This window comes from Apaloderma vittatum, unplaced genomic scaffold, assembly GCF_000703405.1.
Source record: "Apaloderma vittatum isolate BGI_N311 unplaced genomic scaffold, ASM70340v1 scaffold11683, whole genome shotgun sequence".
Classification (NCBI taxonomy): Eukaryota; Metazoa; Chordata; class Aves; order Trogoniformes; family Trogonidae; genus Apaloderma; species Apaloderma vittatum.
This window is the reverse complement of record NW_009708640.1, coordinates 24,643-35,915: the sequence shown is the minus strand read 5'-3', so window position 1 is coordinate 35,915 and position 11,273 is coordinate 24,643. Positions and strand designations below refer to the sequence as shown.

General features: G+C 38.2%; 1 protein-coding gene across 1 annotated transcript; it reads left to right on the top strand.

Annotated features, from left to right (window-relative positions):
* Window positions 1-687: 687 nt before the first annotated feature.
* LOC104269412 (chromosome unknown open reading frame, human C2orf49) lies at window positions 688-10,891 on the top strand (the record flags this gene model as incomplete). Its single annotated transcript, XM_009866637.1, has 3 exons — window positions 688-854; window positions 7,075-7,447; window positions 10,420-10,891. Coding segments are annotated over 3 exons (597 nt in total), but the record flags the coding sequence as incomplete, so codon positions are not given.
* Window positions 10,892-11,273: the final 382 nt, after the last annotated feature.

The following is an 11,273-nucleotide window of genomic DNA, read 5'->3' as shown; positions in this document are numbered from 1 at the left end:
CTCTGATACTGTACTTTGATTCAAGGAAGTGTGTTTAAGAGTGCATGAGAACACCAGTCGTGAGCAACAGTATGTCTATCGTAACTTTCTCCTTTTTTTCCCCTCCTATTATTTTTATTTGGAGAGGGAGGGGATGCAGGGTTGACCTCTGTGGACAAAGGTGATGTACTGCCCAGTACTGCTCAGTAGCTGTCTGTGATGCTGATGAAAACAGCTTATCACGCACCAAAACTCAAACCGGAGGCGGTCATTACACCTGTGCTCTAATGCACTTAAAGAGCAGCAGCCATCAAGTACAGGAGACACAAAAGGACAAACAGCAAGAGGCACATGAGGAGGTGTGTGAAGAGATGCACTTGTAGATAACGGAAAAAAACCCCACTGTGCATTGACCCAAGCATCTTGCATTTCCCGTTGCCTTACTGAAGGGAGGGACTGAGAGTAATCTGCAGAAAACAAGGGAAGTTGCCAGCAGGAAGGCAGGAGACCAGGCTGTCATTGGCATGTGGCAATTCATGGACTCTCCACACTGGTCACCCCTGTGGCCAATTCTTACTTCTGAAACCTTGGCATTTATGCCCAACACACTACCTTGAAGTGGCTTTCGAAAAAAGAATTTATGCCAAGATGATGCTTGTGCTTTGAATTTATCATAATAACAACAGCTTTTTTTTCTGTTTCTCACAGAAAAATATACTAGTTGAAAATGATACAAAGATGGATAAAGATTGTCTCACTGATCTTTATGTTCACCATGCCATTCCTCTGCCTCAGCGTGACTTGCCAAAAAGTAGATGGGGGAAAATGATGGAAAAGAAGAGACAGCAAAATGAGTCAAGAAGTGAGAATAAAAGGTAATTTAGCTTTTATTGGGCTAGATTTGGAGATTTTAGGACAATGCCTTTAGTTTAATCTGTGTTTGCCTGATAAATGAAACTTGTACAGCTTTTGGGCATTGTTACGGTTTGCAGAGAATGCTGTTGAGTCGCCTGTGTCAGAAGTGTTAGATGCTGCTCCTGCAATAATAGGAAAAAGTGGAAGATAATCCTTTCTTGTCATACAAATGTTATTAATGGTATCTAGCTTATAGTGCTTCTTTTCATAGAGTCATAGAATACTTTGAGTTGGAAGGGACCTCTGAAGGTCATCTAGTCCAACCTCCCTGCAGTGAGCAGGGACATCTTCAATTAGATTAGGTTGCTCAGAGCCCTGTCCAGCCTCACCTTGAATGTTGCTGTGGAGGGGGCGTCTACCTCCTCTCTAGGTAGCCTGTTCCAATGCTTCACCACACTCATTATAAAAAATTTCTTCCTTATATCTGATTTGCATGTGCCTTCTTTTAGTTTCAAACCATTACCCCTTGTCCTATTGCTACAGGCCCTAATTAAAACCTTGGTCCTCAGCTTTCTTGTAGGCCACCTTTAAGTGCTGGAAGGCTGCTATAACATCTCCCCAGAGCCTTCTGTTCTCTAGGTTGAACAACCCCAAGACTCTGACCTGTCCTCATGGGGAGATGTTTCAGCCTCCTGATGGTTTTCATGGCCCTTCTCTGGACCTATTGAAGGAGGTCTGTGTCTTTCCTATGCTGCACACAGCACTGCAGGTGGGATCTCACAAGAGCAGAGCAGAGGGGCAGAATCACCTCCCTCGACCTGCTGGCCACGCTTCGCACAGTGCAGCCCAGGATGCCCTTGGCTTTCCGGGCTGCGAGTGCACGTTGCTGCTTCGTGTCCAGCTTTTCAACCGCCGGCAACCCCAAGTCCACTGCAGGGCTGCTCTCAATCCCCTCATGCACTGGCCTACATTGATACTGGGCGTTTGTATTGATACTAGGTTATTGGTACATTTCAAGGTACTTTATAATGAATAAAACTTAATATGTATTTTTATTTCACCATATAATTGTTGAAGAATAATAATAATAGTTAAAATGTTTAGGAGAAGTACCAAAAGTGTGTGTAATTATGCTTAGTCCCTGGGTATGGCTCATCCACTCTAGAGTCAGGGGTGTATGTTGCAGCAGTTGTGTGTGTCTGATTTGAAATTAGCATCTAGTTTCTGAAAGAAACATTCTGCTTTGGTTTTAAAATCTTTGTATTTGATCAGAGAACAAAATCTTCAAAAGTTTATTTTACAGAATCTCTTCTGACCTTCCCTCTGCCCAAGGCTTTGACTTTGACATATGATGTGAATGAGTGGCCTTCTGATTTAACTTCAGCAGTAAATCCTAAGGAAAGATGATTAAAAACTCTCATTATAGTTTTGCAGTATTACTGCTTGTTGACTTCATGAGTCTGTCTTAGCCTCACTGAGGTTTCTAACTGAGAGGAGCTAAAGAAATTCTGTTAAGTGGTTTTTTTTAGTATTATTATTTTAAAATTTTTAACAGTGGTTAGGACACTGACTTGTCTTTTTTTATCTGTTTTGGTTTTCATGCATCAAAGACTGTAGTACCTTGGTTTGTTTACAACCTACAATTTGAGAATGAAAACATGAAGTTAGTGTTTCAATAATAAGGTCTTGGTGTGCTGAAATAGGGTCAAGATATAGTATTTTTTTAATCAAAGAAATAAAGATAGGCTGTGTGTTTTTGAGAGAAGGAGGCCATATTAGTTTTTATATGAGAGAATGGCTTCATCCAAGGTTTATGTATAAAATAAATTTAGGGGCTCTTATTTTAGTACACTAAAATTCAGTGATGGTTAAAGGAACATAGTAATTACTGGGAAAATAATAAGTAAAAGGAGTTTTGATTAATCTACCAATTTGCTTTTCTTTACTGGTTACTCTTGGCACTTAGCAGTAGTATCTAGAACACTATGCATGGTATTTTGCTTTGTTGTTAGACAGTTTTAAGATTTTCCAGCAGTTACTAGTTTTCCTGATACTACATCTTTCATACTTAACAACTATGCTGGCAAAATACTGTCTAGAAAAGTTACTCCTTTTACTGCTAGAATTACTAACCCCACAGAAACGGGAGAAATAGACTGAACCTTTTTGATAAGTAAAAGTTGCATATTGAAAACTTCAGTTTTAGTGTGTTGATGGAAAGAATCAAGGAAGTTCATCTTTTTGGCTATTAAAAGATTACACTTTTTCTCATAGTTGTGTCCACTGCTTACACACAACTGGCATGATGTCACGGTGCAGAGGAGGAAGTAGAACTTGGCATTCTTATTTTTAAAACCAGAATTCCTAGGTATTGCGAGGCTCTAAGTTATGTGCAAATCGGAGACGGGAACTAAGCATGCTGTTACTCAGTTTAGAAGCCAGATAAACTGTTTGATTGTTCAAACAACAGCAGCTTTCTGATGACTTCCTCTGTGGAAAGCACAGCTTTACAACATTTGCTGGAATTAATATGAGGCTGGGAGATTTGATCAGCACAGCTCCCTATGTGTTTGCATGCCTGCAGTAGTTAGAGATAGGAAGTAAAAACACACTGAAATTTACAAGTTGGCATTGACTATTGTGTTTAGTTTTACTACTGTTGATCAACGGCTTGTCCTGAAAGACTTGCTGCCTATCAACTGAGCTGCAGTAATGTGTCATACCTCAATAATAAAATCAATTATATGAGGTCACAGATGCTGGTTTACACATCTTACTACTGAATATTTGAGCTAGCAGACCATCATACTAAATAAAAACAAATACTGAATATTTCAAAAAGTCTCTGTATTCAGGGACAGTTATTTTTGTAGATCTGTAAGATCATATTTCTTGCTGGAAGAGAGAGGATGGTATGAATCTCATAATGTATATGTAGTTTCTGAAATGCCACGGAGTCAGAAGACTCTCGCCTGCAAACTCTTAAGAGCGATGTGACTGTGCATGTTCAGAGCTGTGGCCTTTGTAGAGCTTATCAGTTCTCCGCAGTCACCTGAGAAGGCGCTTTGGCATCTTCTGAAAACCGCTAATGAGCTGATAATACTAAGTTCTGTGAGAAACATAGTACTTCTGCACAGATTCAGACATTCACAGAAAAGGTGATCACGTAACAGGCAAATATTTAGGATAATCAGAGGGTGGGAGCTAAAACCTACACTTTTCTGGTTTTAGAGTGCTGCCTTAAGTGGCAGGCTAAGAATAGGAGCATTTTTCATTCAATTGCCCTTATAGTCAGAGTTGCTCAGAGGCTATCCTGACTACATGAGTAATCATGCGAAACAGGGGAAACCCAGATTGCTCATGCAGAGAAGCTTTTGCTTCTTCTAGTAAATCTCTCATTCTTTATCATGTGCTACGAAGTACACATCAGAATTAGAGCATGCCCTCCATTCAGCCCAGCCCTAAACATGGCTAGAACGTTTCAAGATGCACATTCAAATCTAGGTTTCACAGAGAGTATCCTGCTGGAGGGGACACAATCCCAACAGGGTTCTTTTCAGCTGTTAGCTACCGTCAGTGTCCTCCCTCAGAACAGTGCTGGCTAAAATGAGTCCTGCTCTTGTCCCACCAGTGGGGTCCAGCACCCAGTGTGACATAAGCCAGTCTTAAACATGGAGCTGAGATATTTATTTATTTCCTGTTTGCACAAAGATGGCTGCTAGGTGGTAATTCCACAAAGCTACCACACAGAGGAATTACAACGTATTTATCTTGTTATGTGATTAGTAAAAACCTGCCTAAATTTATGCTTACTGGCCAGTAATTGCTATCCCTCTGCTGTTGGTTAGTTATATTTAACTTAGCCTTGCTTGTTATGTAAGTTAGCACCCATGCTTCTTACAGATGTGGGAAGGCAAGTCCTTTGAATTGTGTCTGTGGTTGCCATCTCTACCTGCTGCGTTTACCTTTGTCTGACTCCATGTTCTTTGGCAGTCAGTCTGGTTCTCTGGGGCAGTTCTTTTTAGTTCTTCAGAGGTATAGTCCTTGGCAAGACATGCATTTATACAAAGTAACATGCTTACACAATAAAGTTGTTGGTCCTCCTTAGAAGACCAATGTAGTATATTTGACCCTACATTAAACTGCTTCACTAAAACCTAGCCATTAATCCAAATACATGGTTTTACTTAGTCTACACTCTGAAGCTTTTAAACCACCTACACTTTATATAAATAAAGTGAATGTCATGCCCAGGGTTCTGTGTTCTTCTGTATGTCTAAAAATTAGACGTGATGGTTTTTGACAGTACAGCATTCAAATTTCTGTCGTAGCTTTCCCAAAGTGATTCTCTGAGAATGTTGTCTGTATTGTAGCATGTGGTCATTTTTGCAAATCCTACAATTATAAAATTTAGTTTAGAATAGAATACAGTCATCCTAGAATTGCAGTTAGTTTGTAACTTGCTAGTCTTAAACAATTTAGAAAACCCCACAAACGAACTCCATAGGAAAAGTAGCCTAGACTTGTTATGTTAGCAGGTGACTGAAGAAAAGGTATAAAGTCCTTTCTCATAGTTTGTAAACTAGCTTTCCAAAAAGGCTTCTGGGGAATGTGTTCCTTGTCAGTAGTGTAGAACAAATTCTCAGACAAAGCCAAAGTGAGCAAAAAGTATCATGTTTTGGTTTTAAATGTGTGTCAGCTTTTTAGGATTTTCAAGTGAAATTGTACTCTTTAATTTAATGGATGTGTTAAACACTGCTGTTGTTTCAGTCGTATTTAACTGAAATAACATGCCTGTCTGAAGAGTCCTGGTCCAGGAAGTAAATTCCATTTTGTAGAAGCTCTCCCAGAAATCACATCTACTGTAGGTATAAACCCAAGAGTTGTGTCTGATCTCTTGACAAACAAGTTCGAATGAATTGAAGGTCTCCCTTTGTCTCTCTTGATTCTGGGAACATGATGAATAGAAAAAGAGGGAGGATTGTGTGACAACTGTTGTTGCGAACAGATAGTTATGTAGAAGCAAATCTGAGTAAGAGCAGAGCTTTCTCTTATTCTGAGCTCTTAAGCTGTGACTACTTTGGTTGGTTTTTTTTTTGGTTTTGTTTTGTTTTTTAAAGAAACGACAGGTCTTAAATTGTGCAAGCAATATGTAATTCCTTAATATGTGAGGTTAACAGCAGCTGCTATTCTAATGCTTTGCCAAGTAAAAAAAAAGTCATGTTTCTGCTTGTGACTTATTTTGAAGTCAGCTACCTAACATCACTATTGTTAAATTCGTTAATTATAAAGTAATGAATGTATTTCATTGTTGAAAACATTATAGTTCAACTTTTATTCCTCTGTTTAATACAAGGTGGTTAAACATTAAGTGTTTACTGGAAAACTAATGTTAGTAAACAGGAATTATAAAACTTAATAATGGTTTGGGGTTTTTTCTGTTGAATCTGCACTTTCTGAACAGCTTTTCATTGTCATTCTTGAGCAATTCTTTTTTAAAACTCTAAATTCATGTAGAGAGAACTATGATAACTTTATTTTTTGACATTTGGGATGTTTTCTGATGCTACTGCTTTGATACTACCTTCACCGTATTACTTTTTCATTAATCATTTGTTACTAATTTGGCCAGCTCTGACTTATGCGCAGGCTTAAAAGCATAAAAAAAATAGTCATTACATCAGCTTAGGGTTCTTCTTCAAAGACAGCTGATTTCAGAAACAGGTATGCTTTTTTGCTTAATGTTTTTATTCCTTGCCTAACAGTCTTTTAGACTATTTTAACATTATGATTTTCAGTAAGTGTGGAAATGGAGATTTAGAGGCATCAGCATGTTATTTGCTGTTCATGTAGGTAGGATGACACACTTTCTCACATATGCACCTTTTTAAATACGTAACAACTATTATCTCTTTAGTTACTCTAGAATAGCTACAGTTGCAGAAGTGTACAATCTTTGATCATATAGCTGTAATTACCTGCTTAGAAAATTCTGCACCCAATGTTCTGTGCTTAGGAACATTGTTCCTCACACGGCTCCCTGCCTATCTTCCCACTTTATAGTTTGGAAGCAATTTCCACTGCCTAAGTTTGGAGCAGCTAAGAGTTTAAAGTTAGTATTTGGGGGTATATTTTTAATTTAGGTGAGATTAAATTAATTTGCAGTAGTCATGTCTTGAATGTGCTATTTCTGGGTCATCCAGTTTGCATTTCTGAGAATTTTACAATTTGTATTTTCAGTGTTACGACAGTGGAAGGTTTAAGGAAACGACCATTAATTGTATTTGATGGCAATTCAACAAGTACAAGCATAAAGGTGAAGAAGACAGAGAACGGAGCTACTGATCGACTAAAACCTCCTCCAGCTGGAAGCACCACCAACACTGTTAGAAGATTATCAGTTCCTTCAAACGCCTCAACATACATTTCAGCCTCCAGTTTATCAGAGGACGCTAAGCTGGGAATGAGGAATAATGAGGCTAAGCAGAACAATATTTCAAAGACTAACAGCAGCGTGTTGGCTAGTCTGAAGGTGTACCCTTTGTCTCCAGTAGCAGGAACTACTGTTGTGAAGTTAAAGAGAGCTGGTCCGAAAGAAGAATCTGATTTGCCGGTATGTGTGTTCAGTATCTTGTTTTGCAGCTTTTTCTTAATTGAAGCCTGCAGGAGCAAAAGGTAGACCCTCGTAAGAGTTTTCAGTATTACTTTATTTTGGAGTCGGATTAGTTTATACTGAAGTAATGGTAGAGTTTTTATTTAGAAAAAGGCAAAAGATTAGCTGGTTTGGGAAAGATGAGAAGGATAGAAATCGAGTACTTAGTACTCATCTATGGAGGTCTTCTGTGTGAGAGAGGCAGCTTTGTATAAAATACGCATGTAATTTTAAAATTAGTAAATATGTAATAAGGTGGTGCTGGTAGCAATCAAATAAAACACAAACAAAATAATCATACTGGTAGGTCTGAGAGGGAGAACAGGTATTACAGACCAAAACGCACAGCTTTAAAGGGAGGACAAGTGGTCTGTTTTCTGTGGTAGGGATAAAAAAAGGGATGATAACATTTGTAACAATCACATATGAATGGTTGAGTAGGAGAAGCTTTCATTTGTCAAAGTGAAGGAAGAGCTGTTACAGGAACTAAAGTGAGATGCTAGGAGCTGTAGAATATATCCTTAGAGGAAGAACACCATCTGTTTTAAATTTCATGTAGGAATTGGCAAGCTGGAGGAAAGAACTAGATGTGAAAATCTGGAGAGCTGCCGAAATTGTGTGTCTGACTGAGAAGCCATAACAACAAACCATACTAGTTGAAGTGAAAGGCCAAAGGCTGAGTGCTCATTTTGAGCTGTGGTGATCTTAATCAGGTATCTTGAGCTTCTGTTGGTGAGGTGGTGAGAAAGACATACTGAGATTTTGAACAGAAGGGTGCTGTTCTCAAGTAGGAGGAGACTGATGGCTGAGGTGTTAACTGTAAAGGTAAATAGTTACCTTCTTTTTGCAAGTTAGATTGAGCTGCAAATAAATCTTCTGTTGAGAAGAGCTACACTGTGGGTGGAGGCAGAATGGGGTCGATGAGCTCAAGTCATGAGGGATGACCAAAGGCAGGATGTAGGAACTGAGCAAGGCATGTCTTTGAAGGTGTAGGTAATGGTGCTGTGAATGTAGCTGCCAGTTGAGGAGAAAGATAGAATGGCTATTTTTTAATAGCCATTAAAAAACTAGACTGTGTGATTAGACTTTAAAGGCTTGTCAGTGAGCAAGGAGCAGTGGGCCATCTCCTCTTTGAAATGTGCTGCAAGGAAAGGATAAGTTTTATGTTTGTGCTGTATTCCTTCATGATACACATGAAGGAATTTTCACATTTCCAGTGGAATTTGGGAAAATCTGGACTAAGTCTGGGCTTCAGAGGACGAAGTAGAAATACCTATTCTCAGTTGAACTGCAGGGGGAGCTTTAGATATTCAGTGTGCAATTACATTGATGAAAATTTTCCCAGGACACCAGACCTAACTTGCATTTTCTCGCTATTGCCTCATGAAATGCTCTCCATTAATCTCCTTTTAAAAAATCCTTTCAAGAAAGAATACAGATAATTTTCTTGCTGCATGAATTGGTAGCTTCCATCAGACTTCTGTTAAATGTGAGCACCTGGTTGTTCTGAAAGACAGCTTTAGTAACTTTTACAGGAATCATGGCTGAGACCCTGAAGCAAATTTATGCTGGAGAGGTATATTTCCTACTACTGGCATTACTAACTTATTATTTACAACTCTAAACATATTGATTAGGTCTGAATCTACAGAGCTTTTGAAAGTTGCTTAGTATACAGCTCACAGCTTCTTTATATTTAACTTCAGTGTTGTGTAGACACGATGATGGACACCTTTAAGTGACACTGTGTAACTGACACCCGAAAGTTATGATGTCTGATACTTGACTTAGCCACAGTTCATGTTGTTCAGGTTAATACCAGTAAGCTCAGTCATGCCTTAGTTAATTTTGGGCAGACATGCTTGAAGTTGGTCAAATGTGTCGTATGGGTCTTACTTTACTGTCTGAAATTAAAGAATGTGGTATTGAATAATAAGTGATGCAGCTAGGAAGGAACAGTATATTTGGCAGATGGCTGTAGTGTGTAAAATCTGATACATTTTTAGTAGAAAGACAGAAATGACGATTGCCTTTTCAAGCAAGTGGCTGTTTGTTGACTTTTAAGAAAAACTGCCATTCTTGTACTGAAGAGCACAGAACTATCCCTCTGATCTTTGGGTCTAATTCCCTTAAAACATTCAGTGGTTGAAACCCACAGGATTGCTGTAAATGAAGTCCCACTGCAACTCTTAAGGAAAAGAGTGGTCTCTAGATTGTGCTTCCCAAACCAGTGTGTTGCAGGATGTTCTTCAAAGTGCCATATACCTGTCTTTACTCTGCTTGTGTGAACTATTAAAGCTCTAATTTCTCTTTTCCCCCCCCCTTATTTTAGATGGTGAAAGGTAATTATTTCACCACTTTGATCTCACATTGTTTTACTTTGGGCTTGCTTGTGGGTTTTTTTTCTGGCTTCTTAGTGCAGGGATTGAAAGATGAGCTCATCTGGGGCTTTGGCAATTATTTCACTTTTTAATACAGGACATTACAAAGGAAGACCAACAAAAAGACCAACCTTCTCTTTTTTTGTAACTTTTTTTACTATTTGGCAAAAGTCAATTGGCTTCCTAGTTGTATGTTTGGGGCTTTTTTCTTAATATGATCCCATTTCACTGAAATAACTTTAGAAGTTTATTTTGGAACTCTAATATAGTCTTATTTCTAAGCTGCATAATTGAAAGATATTTTTGCATAACTAATTGTAGGATTAAGAAAAACCAAAAGGCATATGATTTGTGGGTAAATTTATTTGCTTTGACCTTCCCTAGAGAAGTTCTCTGATATTTAACGTTCTCCACAAGGTGTCAGTAGAAAGCTGCTGTTGTAGCATACAGGGGTCTACAGCATAAGTCTGTAGATTGGGTATGGCAGGTTAATTACTGACTTCTACTTCCGCAGTATATCCAAGAATACTTAAGTGTTTTCTTGTATTCCAGAATGACCTAAAGCCCACGGAAGCAAAGAAGAAAATCCAGCATGTTACATGGCCATGAAGTGGCTAACGGTGCTTGAAACAAAAATGTTACTTCCATATTTTCAAACAGATAAGTCATATTTAAACAGTTTAAATGCAATTCTTTTTAAACCTCGCAGAGATCTAGATTGCTGTGAAGTTTTAACAAGTTTAAAAGTTTCCTGTTGTAAAGCTGGAGTCATTATCACCAGTCACCTTAAGAATGTCTACTCTTGTACACCAGATAGTTCATTACTTCTTTAAAAGGTGGGAATATTACAATATGCTAAAGCCCCTACTTTTAGTTTTCAAGTTGATTATAGTTCATCTCCTGCATGTCACTATGATTCACACAAATATATATATTTCTTTTGTTTGTTTTGGTAAGATTCAGTTTAGTTCCACTTATGGTTAAATAGTTAAAGTAGCTATTGAGACTCAGAGTGATCCCAGGAACCTTCTTGGCTTTAAAAAGATAGTTGATTTAGGTGGGAAAACTGACCCTTCTGCTGCTGAGATAGTCTGAGACAAATTTTTTGCCCTCTTTTTTTTTTTTTTTTTTTTTTTTTGCACAGGAGTGTAGAATTTACAGTGAAAGTTAGGTTGGTAATAAGAGATGAACTATTTTAACAGCATTACTTCAAATTGAAGTTTCTCTTACTGACATATGAAATAAGAAATGCACAGATAGAAGTATGTTATTAGAGTGTTTGACATGAATCTTTGAGAGGAGGTAATGAATGGATTAGTGCCATGTTCTCTTAAATAGGCAGGCATATTTTATACATGCATAAGTGTAAAAATGCGCCGATGTAGGAAATTTGCTTATTTTCCTGG